The 26,161-nt window shown below is 52.9% G+C and overlaps 1 protein-coding gene across 2 annotated transcripts in view; it reads right to left on the reverse strand.

Moving 5' to 3' along the window:
- ASTN2 (astrotactin 2) overlaps nucleotides 1-25,328 on the reverse strand; it is a 264,246-nt gene extending 238,918 nt beyond the window's left edge. The window contains exon 1 of one of the 2 annotated variants that reach the window (XM_048965614.1): nucleotides 24,989-25,098. Coding sequence is in view for 1 of the 2 variants with exons in the window: in XM_048965611.1 (XP_048821568.1) it covers nucleotides 24,989-25,328 (340 nt within the window). In the remaining variant the exon portion in view is untranslated. Of the gene's footprint in view, nucleotides 1-24,988 lie in introns of both variants that reach the window. The other variant, XM_048965611.1, reaches the window with a different exon arrangement.
- Nucleotides 25,329-26,161: the final 833 nt, after the last annotated feature.

Raw genomic sequence — 26,161 nt, forward strand, 5'->3', positions numbered from 1 at the left:
TTCCACTTGGAAAAAGCTGAACATCAAGTTTTTCTGCAAGAGATTTGCCACCGTTGGCTGCCCTTCATCATATCACACCCAATGGAGCCACCTGTGTTAAGATGCTCTTTTAACAGCAGCAATGACAACTGGTGCCTACCCAGGGAAGCATGCAGGAGTCCTGCCAGGTCCAGCTCTGCCCTTGCAGCACGCAGCCTCCCACAGCTCGACTCAGGAATCCTCTATTTGGCTCTGGATATTAATGGAAAGAAATCTCTGGATCCATTTGAAATGAATTATACTCCAGTAATTGCAGCTGCTCTAGGGCAGCATTAGGTCAAACTGCCCTCTTTCTGTGCTGCGTCTCCACCACCAGCTATGATGAATGGGACTCATTTGCAGCAACGGCATTGCTTCCAGCTCCAGGTGGACCCACTTGAGCCACAGGCTCTTGCTACCTCCATGCTGCCCCACCAGCACTCCCTGCCCTGGAACAGCTCATGCTATGCAAACACAAATGCAGTAGGCTCCTCCTGGGCATCATCCTGCAGTCACCCACACGTTGCTCTCTGCAGTCAGTGTTTGATTGCTTAAGAAATCTGTGTTACTCTCCACCCAAAAAGGACCTTCCCAGCCCAAAACAGCAATTCTCCCCCTCCCTGCTATTCAAATTCTCTGTTAATTATTAAGATAGGGTGGGATTCAAGGGACTAATTACCATTGTGAAGTTACTCTCATGAAGGCTGATAAGGGAAGTAATTAGGATGGACAAGCATGGATTACAGAGCTCTAAATCTCTCTCTCTCTTGTCAAGATAAAGCTGCTGTCCAACCTCAAAACTGACAAACGAGGCCATTGGCAGTCATGGGACTGACAACAGGGAAATGGAGGTTGCCACATAACCCCAGTACTCCTTCATGCCCCATGTTTCCCCAAGTCACCACGCCAACACCCTTCCCCCCATGCATGCTGCACTTCTGGCTGCTTGGCATCAAATCATAGAGGCTGGAAAAGCCTTCTAAGATGAGATGAGTCCAACCCATCTCCACCATGCCCTGTGACACGTCCCCCAGTGCCACATGTTGACAGTTCTGAGCACCTCCAGGGATGGTGACCCCACCACCTCACTGGGCAGCCTGCTCAGTGCCTGACCACCTTTTTGGAGAAGAAATTTTCCATGCGGGTAAAGATCACATTTCACAGAGCCACAGTGTGGCACTGCCTGGAGGATGTGCTACCTGGAAGTGAAAACCCAGGGCTTGGAAATCCCAAGAGGACCAACCCCACGCACATCTCCAGCCACCTCCATCTCAGCTGTTCATCCATAAGGAAGAAGCAGGACCAGGGATACGGACTCACCCACAACTTCAGCAAGGACCATCCTACATGACCTCACATGAACCACTTCAAGGTTCACAACCAACACACCACACCTGCACACCCCTCCAACCCTCTGCAGTTGTGCAACACACTGCCAGAGCCACCAGAATAAACAGCAGCTCCCACTGCCACATCCCCCACATAGATCCTAACACCCACAGGTTACTTTCCTCCAACAATTTCAGGCACTCAGCACTAGAGCATTTATAACTAATACATATTCTAATGTCCCTGTTCACCTGAGACATTCAAAACTTTCCTGGCTCATTTGTCAGATTACTATTTTTTTTATTATTTTAAAATACCTTCTTCCCCTCAGGCCAGTCAAATCAGTCCAGTTAATTTTAATTTCCATGGACATGGAAAGTCATTTCAAGGTCACTTTTTGGTTACTTTCCAGTTTTAAGACTTAAGGATTTTTGCAGGATTTGCAATCGAGGCTTCTGATTAGCTGCTCCACATGGAAAGGAAAAGGAACCGGCTGAGGAGAGACAGTGATGAAGCACCCCATTGACACCCAGGTAATTAAGGAGAAACAAACATGTTTGTTGGCTGAAACAAGGGGGAAAATCATGCAAAGCACTTTATTCTAACAAGGACGGAGGAGGGAGGAAAGAAAAAGCAGCAGCTAATAGGTTTCCATTGGAAGGGCATGCTTTGCTCAAGCCAAAGTCTTTCCAGACTACTTGCATTTTAGAGGGAAGGCTGACAAGTGCCATATGGAGACTCTTGTCACTCCTCATCAGAAAGAGAGCCAAAGAAACAAACCTGCCTCATGGCAAAACACAACCTTTGGGATGCCCAAGAGAGGCAGACTGACAGAGCCCCATCTTGAAGGGGAACAAAAAACCCCCCAAATATGACACACGGGCTCAGAACAAAGGCACTATGGATATTTGTCTCCTCCCTTAACGCCCAGGAAATGAGTTCTATGATGGCAGCCCAGTGACACAGTGCTACCTCCCTCAGGGTCCCAGTTACATCAGGAACCTCAGCACCTCCTTCCCAAAGCAAGCACAGTGCCGGCACATCACCGCACACCCAAAATGTGTTCATTAAATGCTTTTAATATCACGGCAGCAGACAGTAATACAATCAAGTCTGAGCCACGCATCTCCCCGTGTCCGCAGGGACCGCGGGTACAAGCCTGGTTTTGTTCCCTTCCCAGGGAGTGATGGAGATACAGGACGCACAGCTCTGCTCACAGCCGCTCTCCAGGGGCAGCCCATGGTAATTAGTCTGTGTGTGTCACAGGCACTTCTGGTTTCCAGCCCTGCTCGGAATGCCTGGCACAAATACACTGCCGAGCAGAGAAATCCCAGCCCAACGTGCGCCCCAAGCTCTCACCACACAGCCTCGTCCCTGCAGTTATTTGCTGCCTAAAAAGCACCTCGCTCCAGGCTGGTGCTCCTTTTCCCATGAGCAAACACCTTCCAGAAAACAGATGAAGAAGTATCCCTGTGGTCCCATGCCCATCACACACGTTCGGATGACTCCTCCATACCTGAGCATCTATTTTGCTGGTGAAGCAGCACTAGAAAATCCCTCTACTTGCTTTGGCCAGAATCACACAACCACCGAGGTTGGAAAAGACCTCTAAGATCACCCAGTCCAACCCCAACCCACCCCACCGTGCCCACTGACCACATCCCTCAGTGCCACATCTCCACATGAGATGAACACCTTCATGGCTGGTGACCCCACTGCTCCCTGTGCAGCTGTGCCACTGCATCACTGCTCTTCCTGAGAAATGTTTCCTGGTATCCAACCTGAGCCTCCCCTGGCACAACTTAAGGCCATCACCTCCCACCCCTTCACTGGACATGCTCCAGTGCCTTCCTTGGTCCCAAACTGAACACAGTACCTGAGGTGCAGCTTCAACTACACTGAGATGCAGAAACCCATTATGACCATGACCCATAATGGCCCCATTACGAGGCCAACAAAGCCCTAACACCACCAGGACTCTCCCAGGATGGAGCTCACCTCACTCACATCCAATGTCCCATCACCCCACGGTCCCACCACCACCACTGCCCCAAGGAACACGGGATGAGAGCTGGGAGGAGGATGAGGAACAGCAGTCCAGGATTGCAGCATCCTTACTTTTAGCTCTATAGACTCAGACTGCTTCCGAGCAGCTTGAGCGCAGCACCCCAGTGCCACTCAGCCTCCATCCAGCAGTAAGTCCATTGCCCTCATGCTGCAGGGAACCTTGCAAACCCACTACTTGCACACATCCAGTTGCACGGCTCAAGCCCTGGCAAGATGCTAATCCTGCAATAGCACAGCTGAAGTCAGGGCTGTTTTCCTGCTGACTGTGAAATTGAGAGAAAAAGGAGGAAAGAGAAAAAAAAAGAAGAAGAACGTATTGCCACGTACATCTGTCCAAATATAGCACAACCAAAGGCAGATTGGACATCAGGCCACAGCCATGTGATTAAATCATTTTTCTGTTTGCTGAAAGCATTGAGGGGAAAAAAAAAAACAACCACTTAAAATGTTTTGCTGTCAACTTAATGTTCATTTGACAATTAGTTCAGAAACAAGGAGTGCTTGAGAAGAAAAGCTAGCTCGAAGAAAAGTACCATTAAATCAGCGTTGGACAAAAATACTTTTTAAAAAAATAAGATGCTTGAGTCAGAAAAATCTCTGCACTTTGCAAGAAGAGCACAAAGACAGCTTGGGACGTTACCAGGCGAATGCAGAGAGCTAAAGGGGAAGGCAGCAGTTGGCATGGGGAGAAGGGGGGGTTCCCTTTTTGAGGAGCCTGGTGCCTGACCCCAGCAGTGAGCACACCCCACGCTCAGCCCCATAACCACAGGCAACCCCACACGGCTCCCGACACGTAAAGCAATCTGCAGTCAGCTTCCTGCATGGTGACCACTGTCAGCATCCCCTGCCCTGCCTTCAGCTACGTGGAATGGACAGAATAACTTCCGTGAGGTGAATGGAGGCCGTGGGGTCACAGCATCCCTCCCTGCACTGCTGCGTGAGCAAAGGCACTGCACACAGAGCACGGGGTGGGGAAGGGGAGCAGCAGGGAGATAAGTGCTCGCTTCTGCACACGGTACAGGAAAGGATTAGATACTTACAAATATTTTATCCGAGCTAAAGTAATTGCACCACTTGTTCTTATGAGTCAGAGCTATTTATTTTCATGCTTCAGGGCATCAGTTGATCACACCAGCTGAGGTCAGGCAGAAATTCCCATTGCTCCTGCAAGTGTTTTGCATATTGCAGGGATGTGTGTTCTCACCAGCACTGCAGCTTGGATGCCCAATCTGGGCCCCTTCTTTCCTCATGCCAGGCTCCTTAAACCCCTCAACACACCCCAGCAACATCACTGTGCTCCCCAGCAATAAAGGAGGTTGTGACAAAGTGGGGCTCAGCCTCTGCTCCCAGGTCACAATTGAACAATCTGCTCCCAGCAATTGGACAAGAGGGGGGACAGCCTTGAGTCGTACCAGGAGAGGTACAGGATAAATACTAGGAAATATTTCTTCTCCAAAAGGGTGGTAACACATTGGCACAGCTGCCCAGGGAGTGGTAGAGTCACCATTCTGGAGGTGTTCCACAACCACAGAGATGTGGCACTGAGGGATGCAGTCAGTGGGCAAGGTGGGATGGGGCTGGATCTTAGTGGTCTTTTCCAACTTATGATAAGAGCACAGGGATGGGAAGAGGCAGGAATAGGCAGCAGGATGCAAGAACACAGCTGGAGGCACTGGAGCAGGGAGAGATGCATCCAGCCCTGCTCCCTCCCAAGGCCAACAGCAGGAGGCCTGTGGGCAGCTCCGCTAATTCAGGAGCATTTAACAAGGATCTCAGAAAGAGACAGCCACCAAACTCTGCTCCCAGCCTGCCTGGATGCTGCCTGCCTGAGCCATGTCAGTGAGTACAGTGCTGCAGCACTTTAATTAAAGACAATTCCCGTTCCAGTCCCAGGGTTTGACTCACTGCCCCCCTCCCCTTCCCACATCCCCTCCCTCGGTCATCTCAGAGGGAAGCCATGCAGATAAGGAGGAGTTGGAACAATTAGGTGTAATGATAACACGGACGCTGCTTCCATGCAGATGTCTGAACACTTCTTCAAGGGCAGGAGTGCAAAAACTGCTTGCTCTCTCAGCTTTGACATTTCACATGTCATCAGAAAGCAGCGGGATCGTTTTTCAGGAGCTTGCTTTTGTTTGTTTTGCAGATGAACAATGTCATTCCATCCTCTCCCAAGCTCCCAGCCAGCCTCCCCCTCCTGCTCAATACAGGAAGGTGAAACCCTACGGCTTGAGGCCCCAAAACGCAGCTTTCACCCCCAGATCTGCAGCTCAGCTCACCCAGCAAAGTCACTTCACCTCTCATCCTCCCGCCTGTCACCGGGGATCACATTCTTTTTTTCCTGACATGCTTTGTTATTCAAAGATGGAAGATTCTGTAAATGCTGAATTATTATCATCAAATTACAACACTCAGAACATTGCCTCCCTTTGGGATTCGTGCTGCAGGAGGAGAGAGCACAGCACATGCTGGGAGCAGAGATGTGCCACGTTCAGCTCCCTCGGAGGGATGCTGCAGCACTCTCTCTCCTTCTCAGCTGTCCTGGAAGAGTCTCTCTCTGACAGGTCTTCTGTTGGAGAAGGATTGAACTATATTTGAAAGGTAATTTCGGAGCAAATGGTAACAGAGGTGTCAAAGTTGTCACGGGGAGAGTTTTGGAATTTCCTTCCCATTTCAGGGAGCGGGGTGAAATCAAGACGTTCGGCACCTCGTGGCTTTCAGCACGCAATGGATCCCACACACCTCCCTGCAGGCTGCACCCCTGCATCACAGCCAGCCCCCAGAAATTCTCACCTATTGGGTTCTCTCCTATTTTCAGAAATTAGAACGGGGCAGATTGCAGACAACGCATGGGCAACAGGACACCCAGACAAGGATCCTACAGCAGAAGCCATCATGTAGTCCTCCCAGCCCTATGTTGATTGCCTGCATTAATGGGGCATCAAGGCTTCCAGCACCTTGCTTTGGGGTACATCTCCCCAGAAAAATGCCAGCACTCACACTGCTGTGGCTTCTTAAAGTCACAGCTCATCAACACACAGCCGGCAGCACAGGAGCGACTGAAGGAGGGCCTGCTCCCATCCCTCAAGACATCAACCCCAAAAACCCTTCAGCAAATCCCTGCCTCTCCCTGGGAGCTCTGACAGCAGGTGATACAAGGCCTTGCACGTAATTGCAGTGGGGAGAGGGGAAAAAAAACTCACAGTGTTCCAAGTGATGAAGGACCCCAGTCACAAGTCACATTATTGATGTCTCTTCTCTAGAGATTGTTAAGAGTTCGCCTGGGGGTTGGTTGGTATTGCGCAGCTCAGGGCTGCAGCAGGCACAGAAATGAGAGCTATGGGTGAGCCACGCTCCCACAACAGGTTGAGACAGGAAGGTGGAATGGGGAGTGGGACTGATTTGACCTTTAAGGGTCCCTTCCAACTCAAACGAGTCTTATGATTGCCAAAGACTCTTTATCTTGCCAAGATCACCGCTGGGCATCTCAAGCAGATGGGAGAATGCTTAGAAACAAAACTCCCACAGCCTTACAAGCTCCAGGGTTAAACCTGCTGGGAATGCCATGCGACTTGCTAGTTGACTCGCATCTAAAAACACCATCAGGGCTTTCCCATGCTCTCTGTGGTCTTTGAGGGCTTCCCCTACAGACAGCAGGATGCCACAGGGCAGCCATGCTATGGGGTGCCATGGGAAGGGCTCTCACCTTAGCACAGGGGGGAAGAAGAGCAAGGCAGAAGGTATGGAGCTCCTCCAGAGGGCGAGCAGAGATTAAATATTTATAGATTTTAATGCATTGATTTGTTAAGTCGGGAAACAGTCCTTTTAAGAGTTGCAAGTTGCCTTTCAAGGCAGCTCTTCATCAGACTGCAGCAGAGAGGAGCTCAGCACAAAGACCCAACAAAGGAAGGAGCAGGGATGGAGCCGGGCACTTGCAGGGCCATGGAAGAGATTTATGTCTCTTTCTAATTAACTTTCTTCTGTCAGAGACTTATTTTCAGGCAGTACTTTCGCAGGAGAAAATTAAGTGATGCTGCTGAAGAAGAAGCAAAACTACAGTGTTTGGTGCCATGAAACAGAGACTCCACATCCCTTCCAAAATCAGCACGAGGTGATGGAGGGGAGCTGCTGCCCGTGCTGCATCTGCAGCCCTATCCCAGCCCCCAAAAAACACAACAGTGCAGAATCAGCCAAACGATGCCCAACAAAACCTCTTGGAATCCAGACATGGAAAACAATATCTCCAAGTAAAATTACCCTTTTAATTCTAATCCAGCCAGCCCAAGGGTACAAACAGAGCATTCACCCCTTTCCTTCCCCCGTTTCTTCAGTGGAAATATACAGCCTGAGTGGCAAACAGTGAGGAAATCTTTGTTCATTCCTCTCTGGCTGGCAAGCATTGAACAATCCCAACGCTGCCCATACAACATCCCATAGTCCATTGACTCCATTAGCTTACTTATCAATATGAGATTAATTATTGCAGTTCACCAGGATATTTAGGTATTCCTGGTATGCTCCAGCTGCTGCATTCTGAGGAGCTGAGATGCTCTGCTTTGCTTCACTGCATTTGCCAGTCCTCGTGGTCACTGCCAGCTTTTAAGACACAGCCCAATGTCTCTTCTGGGCTCGCCAACAGAATGGCAAATAAAACTCATTTCAGGAGAACCTGCTGATGCTTCCTTTGGAAACCTGTGTGTTTTCCTGCATCAGAAGCCAGGAGCAAAGCTCGGATCACACAGCACAGCCATGAGCCCCAGCCCACCCTGGGGACAGCGAGGGACAGAGGGAAGAGGTTGCTGTCATCTCTTTGTAAGAAATGGACTTTGGGTTGTTACTGCCAAATTTTAACAGAAAAAAAAGGAAGGGGGGGGAGAGAGAATAAAGAGGAAGGAACACGCAAACATGGGGAATACAAACTTGCACACATTTTGTTCCCAAATCCTCCAGATGTGACTCACTTTGCTCTATTGTGACAAACTGAAACGCCTCTGAGGAGTTCATTTCACGTCTCATCCATTCTCTGAATAATGGGAAAATCCCTCTTTGTTTCTCTAAGATATCAGCACACACTACGCACCACGTATACCCAATTCCATTAGACATAATGGAACGAGATTGTCCCAGAAGTTGTTTTCAATTGCTTGAGTGCATCCTTCATTTAGAGAAACAAGGATATATGAGCTCCTCCACCCGGACTGGCTCATGGCCGTGATCTGAAGCTGGATTTGGGGCCACGTGCTTCCTGATGAGGCTCTGGAATGGGATGAGGGCTGGTTCTTCCCTCATCTGGAAGCCATCCTTGGGGAAACCCCAGTGGGAGCAGCATCATCCATGCATGCAGCTGAGGATGCTGCAGCATGCAACGAGGTGCAGACGGGATGCTGCAGGGATGCCTGTGCTTCCCCAGCCTCTACCCTGTTTCCCAGCTCGGTCAGGAGCTCCCCAGGCACACGTGTCATCCTGCAGCCCATAATCACCAGCTGTACAGCAGGAAGGCTGGGGAGCCTGCAGAGACCTCAATGCCTAACAAAATCCTGCTTATCTGCCGAGGAAAACGGATCCCTGAGGAAAGCACGTTCTAGCTGGCTGCCTGCAATTTACTCTGACTTCTTGGGACAAAGGAAAGTTTGAAAGCCTCGGGGACAAAGCAGCCTATAGATAGCCGATAACACGGCTGTGAGAGCTGAGCCCATGCCCAGCAGCCCCTGCTGGGGCTGGTTGTGGGGAGGAGGATCACAGAGATGGGCTCCACCTTTGGCTTTCCGGCTGACTGCCACTCTCATGCAGCCCTTCTTTCCAAAGGGAGGGATCACAGCAAAGCCAACAGCCCCTGAAGCCTACAGGATGCTCTTCAGCACACGCTTGCTCAGAGCCTTTGCAGCACAGGTCCTTCACTGCAAAGGAATTTCCACCCTGCCCTTCACACCATGGACCTCAGGCATCTCTTGCTTAACAAGTTGGAGATTTCCCCCTTGGAAAAAAAGCATGCATGCTGAGTACAGCTAGAGCAACAAAAAAAAAAAAACGAAGCTCAAAGCACAGCACCAAGCTGATCTTTGTTGAATATTTCTTTTCAGATTTACCACCCCAAACCCTACAGGGAGAAGAGGAGCAGATCCTGACAGCAGCCAGACCACAGCTAAGCAGAGCAAGGCTGCAAAAAGCTGCAGGCACGGGGCTGCAGGAGGAGAGCAAGGCTGTGTGCAGCCTCAGGGCAGCCCCACATCCCTCTCTACACCCTACTGTGCTGGAACTGCCTCCTGCCCAGCCTTTCCCCATTATGGGCATAGCACAGGGCTCAGCATCACCTCCCCAACACCTCATCCCAGCTATGGGCACAGCACAGGGTTCAGCATCACTTCCCCACTGCCTGCATGTCCCAAAACCTATCCCCATCTCCAATCCAGCCTGCAGATGGATGAGCTAAGGGCCACACTGAATCATACTTTTTCCCTCAAGTTGGCACCCAGCCCTCCTTCTATAGCTTCTTCTGGCTCGACTTCAACAGCAATAGGTTTTATTATTATGCCTTGCTGCCCTAATTCTCTCCACACTCAATTTTCCATTGACTTGCTGACCCCCAGTGCATCGGCTCGCTCTGGGCAGACAGCATTGGTCCCCAGCCCATGGCAGGGACCTCAGCATTTGGATTTGGGGCAGAGGAGCAAAAGCATCTCAGGAGAGAGGGAGCGGGCTGGGAGGAACAGGAGGAGCACAACTGGAGGCAGCTGCCTGCTGGGCAAAACATGGAGATGGAGAATGGCTCGTGATTACAATCTGGAGGGCTTCTATGCACTGAAAGGGAACTGATTCAATTGTGCCACAACTCCTGAAAGCTGTCAGCAATCAGGCGTGCTCCTAAATGAACAATCATCAGAGGTGGTGAGCACGGCGAGGTACAGCCATGGGGCTCACTGCAGCTGTGCTTTCCTTCTGCAGCAGCATGGCTGGGGAAGGGGGCCAGCACCCAGGGGGACAGGTTTGGCAGCGGGTGCCCCTCAACTGCAGCACTCACACACCTTCCCAATTCTGAGGGCTGGACCAACCTACTGCACTGGACTCACCTGCTGCAATATGCATTGACTCAAAGTACAATTCACGTCCACCTTATGAGCCAGGTCCTTCCCAGTGTCCAGGACACTTCACAGCAGTACTTCCCAACCCAAACACCACAGGCTCCATCCTCCCCCTTCCATTCACAGAGCTCCCATCGACCCAATCAAAGTTGATTTTTTTAAGCTCTACAGAACTACCACTTAAGGACAGGCAGACCGGTGAAGCTTGCTGAAATCACCACATGCCCGCTATAGGTAGAAGCCATCCCATTATCCAAGGAGATTGTAATTACCTCATTTGCCTATTTAAAGGATACTGTGACAGTGTTTAAGTTGGAATGCTTTAGTTATTTGCTAAAAATTATGTGCTAGCAATCAAGTGAGAATTTAAGCTGTAATACAGTCACAGCAATATTGCCAGTAATTTGTGTAACCAATAACAATTACTTGCAATGGATTAACCAACATGTTTAAATACGCTTTTATACACACACACACACACGTATATAAAGGTATAAACTTTTCCTTCAGTGGTCAGAGCCGTTGTTCCTAGGACAGAACGACACTCCTAGAACGGCCAGAGCACATCAGATCATGAAAGCAACAGCTCTGGCCTAAACAATATAAAACATTAACCCTCACTCTTGATTCTGACCTCTCTAAACTCCAGTTTTCCAAGTGGATGCAGAAGGTGATGTCCCCATCAGCTGAGAGCAAACCATCCCAGCAGGGAGAGCTTACCTCAAGGAGACAAATGAGCAGCTCTGCCAGAAAGGGGCTACTCTGAACCACAGAAGAGCAGGTGATGGCCGCAGTCACACAGCATGGCCCCATCCAGCAGCGGCCAGCTAATTTGTGCTTCATTTTCAGCCTGAATTTAGCTAATTGCAGCTCCAGCTGCAGCACAGACTCATGCACTCAGAGAGTGGTGATGCACTGGAACAGGTTGCCCAAGGAGGCTGTGGATGCCCCATCCCTGCAGGCATTCAAGGCCAGGCTGAATGTGGCTCTGGGCAGCTTGGGCTGCTGGTTGGTGACCTGCACACAGCAGGGGGTTGAAACTAGATGATCATTGTGGTCCTTTCCAACCCAGGCCATTCTGTGATTCAACCTGCTGGGTTGAATCAAGAGCTGAGGCTGCGGGGCTTTGCTCTGAGCAGCCTTATTTCCCCTCCACATACAGAGAGGTGGCCAAGTGATGCTGTCTTCCACATCAGGGAAAGGCCACAGATGTGTGCCTGGAGAATGAGCCTCATCCACAGCACGGGAAAGAACAAAACTCCCAGCACAAAGCCAGGCTCAACCCTTCACCAGCTTTGTTGCCCTGACACACTGCACATCCCTTCCCCTGCACACCCATGGACTCAACAGCTAAATATCAGCCTGCAGGAGAGAAAGATGCAGCCGGGATCAGTCAATGCAGCAGGTAACACAGCACAACCTGAGCAGGTCAGGGCAGCACCACTTCCATAAGGAATGGCAGAGGAGAGGCACCAAGCAGCCTGGTGACATGGGCTGCCAAGAAAGGCTTCAGAACAGAGGAAGATGATGCAGAGGGTCTAATTTCAACGGATTTTCAGAGAGCTTATGATAAAAGTGCTTCATGAAAGATTAAGGAAAATAAATGTCCGCCCTGTAAGGGGCACAGCCAGGCACGGATTATAGCCAGTTAAGACCAAAGGAAACAAACAGAGTGCTTGCTAAGCCAAGCAGAGGGCAGCAGGGCCATCTGCATTTGGGGGAGGATGGAGCACGGCAGGGCTGAGAACATCTTGCATTGGGTGGGGAGCGCTGTGCACAAATAACATCCCAGATAACCCCACAAATCAGTGAGGATGAGGGAATTGCACCCCATGCACTGTCCTTGGAACTGTGGTGCCACTGGAACCCAGGGCTGCATCCAGCTGGAAAAGCAGGGAGAAGCCAGAGGTGGAACAGAGGGAGAACCACCAAACTCAACAACCAAGCCCCAGCACGCCCAATGACCACATCCCCCAGTGCCACATTCTCTGAACGCCTCCAGGGATGGTGACTGATGCTCCATCCCAACAAGGACGAGATGCATGGCCAGCACGGACTGTCTGTGCACACTGCATGGGAAAGCCCCATCAAATGGGATTTCTCCCCATCGGGGGTTTTTCCTCCGGCACAAATGTATTTAAAAAGAAGATAAAGCATCTCCGGTTTGAGTGAGGTTTTATTCAGAGAAATCTCTGGCTCAGAAATAATTGCCATTTGCTGTAATTGGTGAGATGCAGGAAGGGACTAGATACAAGTGGAGTCTGGTGCAATTTTGGGAGATTTGTTACGCTTAGCTCACTTCTATCAATTTCAGTGGCTCAGACGCTTATGACCTGTTGCTCAGCTTATTGTGAAAATGGCTTTTATTTACTGCACTTCCATTAAAAGATGAAATCCATGCATAGGGCTCACAGGGCAGAAAATCACAGTTTACGTCTCAGCTTATCTCCCTTCAGCGGCCTCGGCTCATTTTCGCCCTGGCTCACTCCCAGCTGCTATAAAAAATAATAACAAAAAGAAAAAAAAAAAATGATTTCTGAGCAGCATTTGGAGTAGCCAAAGGCTACTGCCTGCACCTATGGGATGGGGTGAGCAAGGCTCCTGCAGCCCACAATTTTTGCAGCACTCCCTCTCTCACTTCTCCACAAGACTGCAGCACCAGGCGGTGCACCCAGCCCATGCATCAGCAAGGAAAGCACAAGCAGCACAGATGCTGCTTTGTAGGGTGGGCACTGCAGTGACCCCAGGGACAGAAACACTCCTGGGGTCCTGTGCAAGGCAGCTGCGTGCATTCCCACACCTCCTAAAGCAGAGTTGCTAAGGTTACCCCTCAGCATAGATCAGGAGATGCTGTGCACATGCTGGGGAGGAGGGGAAACTTGAAACAATGCAGAGCAGTTTTAGTGCAGGAAAAGCAAAGAAGCACCCTAATTACTAATGGGACTGTGCCATCACAGCCAGACCCACCAGCCCCCTGGGGAGCTGCTGCCTTCAGATGGGCAATGGGCACACCTCAGGATGCTCCGCCATGTAACATCTCCCCCCACTCACATCTTTCTCTTCCTGCTGTGCACTGAGCAGCACACACTGCTCACTCAGTCAAGGTCACCTTGTAAGCCAGTAGCAAGGGCACAATGCAGAGCCCAGAACCCCTTCAAAGCCCCATTATTCACCAGATGGATCTGAACAAGGCCAAAGCTTCCCTTCCCTCTACCTTCCAACCAACATGCTGCCTTCACCTCCTTCAGCCCCCTCATCCCTCTGCTCTGTGCTGCTGAGACCTCACCTGGAGTATTGCATCCAGATGTGAGGCCCTCAGTACAACAGAGACATGAATCTGCTGAAGCACATCCAGAGGAGCAACGCAGAAGTGCACCAAGGGATGTAACAGATCCCTATGAGGACAGGCTGAGAGCTGGGGCACTGCAGCATGGGGAGGAGAATGCTGTAGGGAGAGCTGAGAGCAGCCTGTCAGTATCTACAGGGCTGTGAGAAGGAAGGGGACAAACTCTTTAGCAGGGTATGCTGTGACAGGATAAGGGTGAATGGATTAGTTTGGATACAAGAAAAGTTTTTCACAATAAGGGCAGAGGCACAGGTTGCCCAGAGAGGTGGTAGATGCTCCATCCCCAGAGACATTCATGGTGAGGAAACAGGACTCTGACCTCGCAGGTGTCCCTGGTCATGGCAGCAGAATTGGACCAGGTAGCCTTTAAGGGTCCTTTCCAACTCCAAAGACTCTATGATTCCCAGCCCCAACCACACTGCCAGTGCACTGCATCCCACCACCAAGTGCTGCTTTGCAAACCAGTCTCTCCACTTCTCCACTCTCCCCTCCTCCAGAAGCCACCAAGGCAATTTGTCACCATGCTGGTACACGACACACTCTCATATGTGGGAGCAGCAGGCACAGGGAGCCCAGGGCTGTCCTATCCGTCACAGAGCAGAGGTTTGGAAACAGTGGGAGAACATCAGGACCTGCCCAGGTTCCATCGCCAAGCTTTCTAGGAACAGGATAAGCATCGTTCCTGGATGGTGCTGCTGCTGGGGTGGCACTGAGCTCTTCCACAGAAGTTGAAGAGCAGCAGGAATAAAAAAAGCAGCTGCAGCCAAAAATGCAAAGAGATCCCTGGAAATGAAGCGTTTGCCAAGCTTCTCCCTCAAGCTTCGAGGCACCCACTCATCCTCCCCGAGGGCCTGTCAGACTCACATGGCAAAAAATACTCACTGCACACCCACCCGAACCCAAAAGAAAGGACCCTGAAATAAACCTGGAATCCAGGACTGGCAGGAAGACAAAGTTGGGGGTGGAAGAAGAATTTTCGGTGCCTATTTTCTGCTGAAGGAACTGCCTGACAGCACTTCTGCAGCGGGCCAGGGCTGGTGGCCCTGTAACTAGCACAGCCCCCTCAGACATCATAATAGATGGCTTTTAATTACAGGGCACAGCCTCAGAGGCACTGGCTATCTGAGAGCACGCAACAGAAACTGGAGCTTAACAGCAACACGAACCCATCACCCCACGGTGATGCATTTAGGTCAAGGAAAAGAAAATGCCAAGAAGAGGCACAGATGGGTGTCCAGCTGTGCTATCCGACCCATCACACACCACAGATGTCATCTTCTGTCCTGCATCCCAGCAGGGTGCACCCAAGGGGATGGCATGGAGCTGCCAGGGGAGGGCTGGGGAAAGGTTGTACCCCAGAGGGCGGTGGGCACAGCACAGCTCCCAGGGCAGCAGGCCTGGAGCTGAGGGAACACTGGGACACCACTCAGACATGGGGACAGGGTTTGGATGGTGGTGCTGCATGGAGCTGGGAATTGGACCCGGTGATCCTTATGGGTTCCTTCCAACTCGGGGTATTCTATGATCAAGCTGCAGGTGTCCCTGTTCACTAAAGAGAGTTGGACTAGACAAGCTCTAAAGGTCCTTTCCAGCTCCAATGATTCTAGGATCCCTGGTGGTCCCTTCCAGTTTGGGGCATTCCATGATTCTATGACCTGCAGCTCAGACAGGAGAGGCAAAGCAGAGGCTGTGGAGATGGAGAAGTCTCAAGAGAAGTCTCTGGAGAAGGTTGCGAGCTGCTGGGAACTCCCCATGCTCTGCCCCTTCTCACCTTGCACTCACAGCCAGCCCCTACCCCAGCTAAAGCAGCCCAGGGCTGCAGGAGACCATTTCCAGCCTCCCCCCTCCACCCACAGCCCAGATGCTGTCCTTTGGCTAATCCATTATGCAGATGCTTGCTAAACAGCTGTGAAAAATTTGTTTGCATTTGTCAGTTTTCAGACCAGCTTGAACCACAGTGAGCACAGCTGCTCCCACCGCTCCTCAGCTCCAGGAGCACCACCAGCACCATCACATCCTTTTGGGCCACAGACAACAGCCAAAGCCCCCACGTGGGCTCTGCCCACCTCTGGGGATGGCCCCGACCCATTCTGGCCAGGGAAGGTTTTGTCAAGAGCTGTCTTTCATGCAGATTTTTTTTGCTTTTTTAAACGTGTCAGTTTAAATTTGCTCTAATACTTTCATCTTCAAAACAGTGTCACGATTCCCCTACAGCATTTTCATAACAATGCTGCCCTTTCTGCTTCAAAATCTCTCTTCTAACTTATTGTTCACACACACACACACACACACACACAACTCTAAAGCCCTACACTGAGGAGTTGCAATAAAACTGGAACACGTTGCTCTTTGAGTAATGACAACTATTCCTTTCATCTAGCACTAATTAACACAAACACTGAACACAGACCCTCAACCAGCACTCAGAATGGCTGGGAGGCAAGGGATGGATGAGAGTCAGAGGGATGGATGGAAAGATGAAGAACTGGAGCAATGGATGGAGAAGTGGATGGCTGTGTGGAAAACTGGAGGGATGGATGCGTGGGTGATGGAGAACTGGAGGGGCAGATGGAGGGATGGAGAACTGAAAGGATGGATGTGTGGATGGGGAACCAGGGGGATAGATGGAAAAGTGGATAGATGGGTGTGTGGATGAAGAATGGAGGGCTGGAAGTGTGGATGGAGGAAGAACTGTGTGGAGCTGCTGTGCGACCCTTGCAGCTTATACAAGAGGCACAGACCCCTACCACAGCCAAGTGCAAGCAAGCTCCACATCCAAAAGCAGCAAACTCCTGAGAGCTGCACAGAATGGACCTGGTGGCCCAGTGGACCGTGCTCCTGCTGCAATCCTTCCCTTGGCTACAGACGCTGGTCCCTGAGCAGCTCCCTGACCCTGCAGGTATCAGGATGAATTTGCAAGAAGTAAAGCAGGCTGAGCAACACACTCCCAGCCGTCCCAGGGAAGCTGCAGCTCATTCCCCAGCACCCATGCCCTCCAGCTGCTACAGACAAGGTGAGAAGCACCATTACAAACAGCAAAGCTTTTCTTCCATCCAAGCCTTCCCTCACCCAACAACAGCAAAAGAAGAATATCAACACCTCCTGCTTTGCCCTCAGGTGCCTTCAGAACCGTTTTACAGAGAGGCGATCAGAACAAGCAGTGATAACTGCAATCCCACGTTAACAGGCTAGGTTTGCAACTTGAGCCGCAGCCAGGGCACAGACTTCTTCACTTCCCAGCCACCCTATGGGGTGAAGAGCTGCTGCCCCATGCCAGCTCCACGTAGGACACAGCAATGTGGGACAGCACCCCGCAGGGAGGTGAGGATGGAGCTGCTGCAGATGTGCACCATTCCTGCTGTGGGAAGGGGAGGCTCTGCAAACCAAGGTCTGCTGAAAAATGAGTTTAAAATCACTCACAGCACACGCACCAAGGCTGTGCAGCAACATGTCAAAGAACTTCAAGAGCCAAACGTAGGTCCCCACCAGCAGAGCAGGGACAGTGGAGGAACACCGAAGGGTTGCTCTACAGAGGGAGGGCTCTCACCAAGCACAGCTTTCCTGCAGCATCCCCCAAAGCACCCTGCATCCCCACCTTGCCTCAGGCTGCGCAGCTGGGAGCAGTGCTGCAAACAGGATTTTTCCCTGTTTTGCCTTTCAGTGGCTCATTGAAACATGCTGTAAAACCCCTCAGGAGGGGCAGGTTTACAACAGCCTGCAAAGCAAGCCTGAGCAGCAGAGACCATCTCCCCAGGCACACACATTCTGGGTAGAGCATTCAATTTCGGGATGCCACGGGTATCCCCACACCTTAACTCAGCAAAGCCCAAACCCTGCCCTGATGATCTGATCACTGTGATTCTCAGCCCCATTCCCACGTGGCACAGCACACAGTGTGCTTAAGGCACAGCCTGCTGTTCGGTAGCACGGCCAGCTGCTGCAAGAGCAGAGCAAAGCCCAGGACGGTGCAAGCTGCCGTGCAGCAATCCCCCACGCTGGCTGTGAGCAGCCCCTACAGGCAGAGGCCCAGACCTCCGTGCTGCACACCACACATCCTCCATCTCCCGTGCACCAGGATGCCCTTAACGGGTACGAGAGAAGGCAAGTTCGGATTTTACAGTTTTACAGCATACATTGGAGGAGCGACACAGGATGGGAAAATGCATCCCATAAACTAACTGCTAAACAACGCAGGCTAAGTGAGCACCACTCCAAACAGAAATAGATTTGAGCTAACTTCAGCTTTTCAAGCATATGCCTCTGATGACGGCTTCTTTTAGTGCCATTTCTCCCACTTGCAATGTGGATTTTTGGGCGCTGCCACCAACAACAGAGCTTTAAACACCCACCACTGCAGTTCTGGGGATGCCAGGAGCAGGTGTCACCTTGGAAGGAGATGCAGGGTGACAAGATGTGGTCTCAGCCCCCAGTGCTGCCCCCAAAGCAGCCCCACAGCTGAACTCTGCCCTTATGGCCAGGAGCCATTTCTCAGCACTCCCACCTTCCTGGGGCCGCACGGAGGGCACGTTCCCCTGTGAACTCTTCTGCTGCCGACATCCAAAGCTGTTGAAGCCGTGTAAAAAATTAATCCCCACCCACTCCTACTGCCCCCAGGAAGAATATTTCTTCACTGCTTTTGCATAACAAACAGCTGCACCACTCTCCTTTGACTCCCAGGAAACTCAGGGAAAAACAAGCAGAGCGTAGCACTGAGCTGAGACCAGACCCATACAGCTCCTGGGGTGAGGCAGGGAGCATTCGTAGCCATCACCAATGGCATTCCATCACCTGCAGCACAGCACATCTGCAAAGCTCCTCTGGAACTCCTAGAGATGAAAGGTGTGCTGCAAGAGGAGTGTGTTACATCTGTGGGTTTTGTTACAGCACACAGCTCCCAGCTCAGCCTTATTGCCAGAACACAAAGTTCATCCAGAGCCCAGGGGCTGTGTGTGACCACCTCAGCATCACCAGGGATGGGGATGCAGCACCCAGTGGGCTGCTTGTGCAGATGAGACCGATGCCACCCACCTCGCAGCCTGCATGCTGTCTCCCTGCCAAATGCTCCTGTCAGGTCCCCAAAATGCTGCGAGCAGCTCCTCTACAGCATCCCTCCTCTTCAGCATCAGAGCCTCATAGCCCAAAGCCCACTGCAGGTCAGGACCAGGGAGCCCTTTGGGAGATGAGAATGAATTGAGACTTATAAATGAGTCTGTGGGTGTAGCTGGAGCCTGCTCTGCCCAGTTTGGATGGGTGAGGGAGGAGAATGCACACCAACCCACCACCCTCTGCATTGCCTTCCCAACCTCACCCATGGGCACCTCCTCCCAGAGCCCTCCATCTCTCTCCTGTGCCTTGGGGAGACACAGAGCTCCACTGCAAAGTGACACCAGCAAAAGTGCTGCAGAGAAACCCGGGGAGAAACCCCCCAGACTGCAAGCTTGGCAGGAAGGAGCTTAAACTCCTCCAATTTACACAGCAGAGAGTTACAGGAGACAAGAAAGAACTATGACTGAAGCAGGCACTGCAGCCTCAGCCCAGCCTGTCCCACCAAGAGATAAGGGAAAAAGAATGTGACCCGAAGCCTCAAAGACAGCAGTACAGCTGACTTCTTCACTTCTTCTCCTTGGAGACTGCCAGCCTCCTGCATCTCCCCATCCCACACCATAGGGAGCTGCTACAGCCACAGCCATGCACCCCCAGCCTTAAGCCCAAATGGGACACAACTGAAGAGAATGTGTGTGGAGAGGTGGTGGTTCTGCAGGTCAGCACCAGATCCACCGCTGGAATCCTTGGACCCACTGCTTATTCGCCTGCCATTTGCTTTGGGGAGGGTCAGCTGCCACACTAAGTTTACTTTAAGGTCTCTGCAAGCACAGCACCTCCCCACAGGCACATCCCACCAACAGCACAGAAAGAAAGGTCCCAGATCCCAAAACCACTGCTCCCCATCCCTACAGGACAGCTGCTTTGAACATGCCTAGGAGCAGCCCCATCAGCACCATAAGCTTCCTAAACACAGCAGTTACCAGGTGACTGAGAAATCTCTTTTACTGCTGATGCTGCTAATGGAAAATTTCTCCCCTTTCTGTGCTGCTTTCAAAGCCAGTCTGGTTTCACGCAGACTTTGTCTTGCACAGAGACAGCGGAGCTGGAGGCACGGAGGGAGGGGTGCAAGACTGGCAGGGATCTGGTAATGAGAAACAGAGGGACTCGTGTCTCCCCCAAGTACGTGTGCCTCCCTCCCTGCCAGCCCCTATCTGCCCCATCTCCTTGCCAGAAAGCTCTGCCCAGCAGTGCAGACGCAGGAAGCCGCGACTGCTGCTCACCCCCTCCGCATACCACTCTGCTTCTTCAATACCATTAAGTGTCTCCATACTGTCTGGACACTGGAAACCTTAACCAAATTAGCCGGGACCCGAGCAGCAGCATGAGCATTCAATTCTTTTAAGTGGCACCACTTTTTCAGCTGGTTGCACACAGGCAGATCCCTGCCCGATGCCGGCACAGCGAGGAGGGCTGGTCGAGGTCTCCCACTGCCCAATGCAGGAGGGAAATTCCCAAAACGAGCTGCGCCATGGGGACAGCATTGTCAATGAAAGGCTTCAACCAAAGCATTTCTATTTCCTCCCCTTTTCCCTCCAGCCCATCTGCCCCCATGCTCCACCAGGCATTTTGCTGCGCTGGGAGGTGCTTCTCCAGCCACCTGTGACTGCTAACATATGTGCCAGCAGCATGAGATCAGCCCCTCACTGCTCCCACAGGTGACATCAATCTGTCCCCATCCTGGCTCACACAGACCTGTGCCTGCATTCCTTTCCCTGGCACCAGCACAGCCCATCAGCTCAGGGGGTTCCAGCAGCAGCACCCCATCACTATGGCAGCCCCGAGGCTTGTTGGCCAGCCATCCCAGCTTCACAGCCATACCCAGGGCTTAGAAAGGCACAGGTAGCGCATTTTGGAGGCAGTTCCCTCCTGCACTGAGCACAGGCTGCCCTGGAGGACACTCACCCCTCATCCCAGCCCCACTGTGCACAGAGAAACCTCCCGGAGAAAAGCACATTTCTCCCTGCAGTAACAAAGCTCACTCCTGGCACGCCAACATCCCAAACCCCACTGCTGCCGTGGGGAGCAGGGGATCCCAGCACAGCCTTCCAGCCGCCAGCCCCGCCGCGCAGCGCTGCCTGCTTTGCTATAGTTAATCTTCTGTTGCCACTAGCTGGTCAACATGGGTACTCTTGGAAAGCAGCAATTCCCCGAGTACAGCTTCCAGTACAGCTACAGATTCCAGTTTGAGCTGGGAATTTCTCTCCTGGAGACAAAACCAAATCCATGCAAGCCCACCTGACCGTGCTGGACGTGCCACGTCTGACTCCGCTTTGGGGTCAGCACTCATCTCAGGGCTGACCCACCCCAAGGAACACCTCCGTGCCCACAGCCCTCTGGGTGCTATAGGGCTCACTCCCCTGCATCCACTGTGGAGGGACCTTGAGCCCAGAACCCCCTCCCAGGGCTCACAGGGATAAATGCAACCGCAGCATTCAGTAGCACTGCAGTGCCACTGCCCTCCCCAGGTTGTCCCCATCCATGCAGATCTGACCTAAACCTCAGGTACTGCAATATAAAAGAAATAAAAAATAGAACTTAATTGACTACACCTCTGCCCAGCAGGCTGTGCACCTGGAGGACCTGCCCTCCTTTAAAGCAGCACCAAAAAGCTCCATCTCCAGCAGGGTTCCTGGCAGCCCTCAGTCTCCCCACCTGCTCCACAAAACCCACAGCTGTTGACAAAAGCAAAGAGCAGCAAAACCCTGCTCACGTCTGCTCAAAAGAAAAAGGAAAGGAGAAAAGAAAAAGCAGTAAATTCAAACAATCTACAGGGAACTAAGTGCTTTCCATTATTTTAATGCATTCTTATCCCAGAGAAAAAGAGAAGTTCCAAAATGGCTTTGAGAAAAGTTCAGAGAAAAAAAGAGAAGTGCTGGAGGAGCTGCATGGCTCCAGGATGGAGATACCTGCACTGGGATGGATGCGGGCGATACACAGCACCACTCCGACAGCCCCAGCACTGCACGCGGGGCACGCTGCACCACCAAAGCCATGCAAGTAAACCATCCTTATGTAAGCCACAATCGGCTAAGAGCAGCAAACATCTGCCTGCCTGCTTGCCTCTTCCTCCCTCTATATCCGTGTGCACATTGAGCTCATCCAAACGAGGCGCAGAAGCAAACTGCTCCGCTCCCAAATTGCACTTGAGGCAGAGTGCTGCTATCGCGTGGTGCACGGCACGGACTGCAGCACAGCACACACCTCACAGCCTCGTCGTGCAGGAACAAAGTCAATGGCACACTGCGCCATTCGCAGTGTAACACCAGAGGAATGAGAGGTGGGGGGGGGAAAAAAAATAATGCCGCAAAGCATCGGTTGTACCCAAGGTTAAGGAAAGGGCAGGAGGCTGTTTCAGGAAAGGGGATGCGCAGCAATTCATAATGCGCTGGTGGCGAAGTTACATTTGTCATCTCCTGCCATCACCGCGCTTTGCTGTGTGATTTTCAAGTAATGCAAGCATGGGGAAAAGGGAGAACCATCCTTTGTGCATCCATAGAGGGAACACATGGCTCAGACCCAGAGAGAAAGGCCCCAAGTGCTGCCTGCAGGCACTGCTGTCACAGCCAGGAGCACTGCGAGGAGGGAACAAAGTTTGGGGCCCCCACCACCCCTTAACAGCACAGAGCCACCTCCCACCCAGCAGGGTTCCTGGCTGCGCTTTGCAGCACCCATCAGCTCCAAGCTGCCATTCCCTCCACCCGTCTGCCTGCAAATCCAGCAGAAGTTTTGCACTGCTGCAGATGAGGCTCCAGCTGCAGACCCCCGTCCTCCAGCAGCACGGCGGGGCTCAGGACCCAAAAGAGGATAGGTCACCTCCTGCAGCTACAGCACTCAAACCAACCCATACCCATGTCAGGGCAATGCTTTAATGCCTGAAAGAGCTTTGGCCCCGGGATGGAGCAGGGCAGTGTGTGGCAGCAGCACTTGGCAGGGAGAGCAAGGGCAGTGCCCAGCAGCCGCCATGCTGCACATGGACAGGATCACATCTTTATTCCAAATAATTTCACTTCTTTGGAAACCACAATGCCAGCACCGGGCACGGGTTTTAAGAGAGCTCCTTACCACAGCCTCACCCACTGAGCTGCCAGCAGCCCGTGCTCATGCCTGATCTCAGAGGCACTGAGGAGCCTCTGTCACGCTGGAAAGCAGTGGGACTTCAGCCCTTACACATCTCCCTCTGTTCCAGCCTAGACACCCAGCAGACACATCCAGCAACACACACAAATGTCAGAAATTTACCATCAATGGGGACTACCAAAGAATTTGGCACAGGGAAGTATTTAAAGCAATCCCAGCTTAGTCAATTGTACTGATCTCCCACCAGCAGCACAATTCTCACCTCCGAGAGCCCACTTTGAGGCAGCAGCAGCTCTCCAGTCGGTCCCCAACCACTGCTCAGTTTAGATGGGGACGGAGCAGCAGGAAACAAGCACAAAACTTCACTGCCAGCAGCCAAACAGCAAAGCACTGACCCATAGCACAGCTAAGCGTGAGCCTCAGTTGCCACTCCAGGAATGGGAAGAAACACAACAGATTTGAGATATCAGAGCATCCACCACAATCCACAAGACAGACTGTGGGGAAGGATGAGGGCTTTCCCTTCTCAGGACGGCATCCCACCGAGTGCTCTCAGGCCTACACCAGCCACCCCACTGCCCCATTTAGCTGCACTACACCTGCACAGCCGGGGTCTCACATCTGCAAAGTGACAGCGACAGAAACACAGCTTTGCAAGAAACGTGCCTTGTATTTCAGAGAACACACATAACCAACACCCCGGGCAAAAAGAAGGGATTTCTCAGACCAAGCCGTGGTCTCTCTACCAGCAGTCAGTCACAGCAATAGGATTTGCAAGACAAGATCACGTCTCCGATCTATCAAGACACATTTCTCTCCTCCAACTTGAGCTGTAACCTACACTGCACACAGAGGGGTTTCTCTGCCTTCTGATATATTTAGATCAGTGCCCAATTCACCCTCAGTCCCTGAAGAAACCATGCTCTAATCGGGAAATTCAAGGCAGTGAACCACAAAACTTGTTGTTACTTTTAATCACTGTAAGGCAAACGTCATTCCTACTGCATCCAGCCTTGGGTTCCCACTTCTATTACTTGAAATAGAGCAGCTGGGCTGTGGGGGATTTCAGTGGTTGCGTTGAAGGGAGGCACATGGCAAAGGCAGGATGGAAGAGGCTCAGTTTGAGAAGTGTCACCAACTCATTTATTGCAGGGATTTGCTATGAGGCTTCACAGGAGGGGGGATGGAGGGAGCGGGAGGCACAGCCGGCTGATCTCCCATTGCACCTGGAGGGCAGCGGTCACTGCACGAGGGGACACGGTGCTCAGTGCCCACACAGAGCAGCTCTGGGCACCACTGCACGCAGCCCAGCTGTGCCGAGCGGCAGCTCAGACACAAAGTTCAGCAGGGATTACCTTATGTACAGACACCAAAAAGCAAGAAAGCCGGTGGCTAAAGAGATCAGCAGAAGCCGTCGGCGCTCTGGCACAGCACACAGCCAGCACTCCACGCAGAATTCTGAGCAGCTCGCTCGGGCTGAGCGGCGCTGCTTACGGCACACAAAGGGCTGAAAGGGACCGAACGAAGCCGGGGCACCCCGACCCCGTGCACCGACACCCAAGCACGGCCATACGGCTATCTGCAGCGCAATCCCCCTCCCCACAAAGGCTGAAACAGGGAGAAAGTCGGCAGACGTTCCGCAACAGAGCCTATCAAGGGAGTTGGGCACGAAGCAAGAACGAGCTGAAGAGCACCGAGACGAAGCATTCAGAAATGCGGGCTGCCGAGAAGAGATCCCGGCTCCGCGGTACCTCCCCCGGGGCTGAGCCCAGAGCTGGGCAGGGAGCGCTGACTCGCAGGGTGAGCACGGGCAGCGCTCAGGCCCCGCTGAAATCCCTCCCCATAGAAAATAACAGCGATATTTCTGCAAGAACAGAGAGAGCGGAAAGCCGCGAAGCAACGCCGGGTGCCGTTGCGGGCTGCGGGCGCTGCGGGCAGAGCCGGGCCGGGAGCGGCCGCCGCTTACCGAGGGTGAAGAAGGGCAGCTCGGTGTTATCCAGATCGTCCTGCACGGCGACGCGGCCGGGCAGCTCGCTGCGGACGAAGAGCAGCAGACGGGAATCGGCGGCGGCGGGCGGCGGGGCTCCGCTCCAGCTGATGTCGTTTTCGCGGAGCACCGGCAGCGTGGACACGGTGACCGTCTTCACGCGGCACGGACCGGGGGGTTCCCGCGACGCCGCCGCCGCCGCCGCCACCGCCGCCGCGCCGGGCCCGCCGCCCAGCAGCACCACCAGCACCAGCAGCGCCGGAGGAACCGGCGGCAGCGGGGCCGGAGACGCGGAGCGGCGGCGCGGCGGAGCGGCCATGCCGGGCCGGGCGCGGGAGAACCGCGGCGAAGCGACGCGAGGCGAAGCGGGGAGACGCGAGCGGCGCCGGGCGCACTGAGCCGCCCCAGCCCGCCGCCGCCGCCGCCGCCCGGCTCCACCCCCGGCTCCGCCCCCGCCCCGCCCCGGCCCCGTTCGGATCCAGGCCCGTCGCCCACCGGTCCCGCTCGCCCGCCGCCCTTCGCAGGGCCGCCCCCGTTTCGCAGCGGGCTGGTTCTCGCCGTCGGCTTTTCCTCGCCGTAAGGTTAACTCGGGCCCCGGTTCCCTCGCTACCTGTAGCAGCCTGCAGGTGGGATCCCGGGCAGACCGATCCGAGTGCTTGGAGACCGTGCTCACGGCAGGGCGATCTTGAGGCACCCTGAGCCCGGCTGTGGTCTTGTGATTCTCCCTAGCGCTGTGCCACACCGTCGTGCCTCTCCTGCCATCCTGCTCCAGCACTTCATCCTCTCCCTTCTCCCCATGCCATCACGTCTCTCTCCCGTCACCACTGCCCTTTGCAGACCATCCTTTTCCTACTTATCCAGCTTTTCCACGTCTGCTCACTTTCTGGATGTAGCTCATTGCTGCATGTGCTCACAGGCTTATCTTTCCCTTTAGGCTCAGCCTGGCTGCAATAGCACAGAAGCTCCCTGCGAGCTTTTGCTCATTAGCTGGTTGCAGGTGAACAGCCATCAGGTCCCATAGCACATGGAGATGGCTCTCAGTGCTGAGCCTGGAGCAGCCACGGAGCTGACTTATAGCAGATTTTTGACCTGGTCTTTAACAGCCAGCACTGAAATGGGAGACAGAGGCCAAAATGCTGCTGAGGTCTGATC

Source organism: Lagopus muta, chromosome 19 (assembly GCF_023343835.1).
Source record: "Lagopus muta isolate bLagMut1 chromosome 19, bLagMut1 primary, whole genome shotgun sequence".
Lineage (NCBI taxonomy): Eukaryota > Metazoa > Chordata > Aves > Galliformes > Phasianidae > Lagopus > Lagopus muta.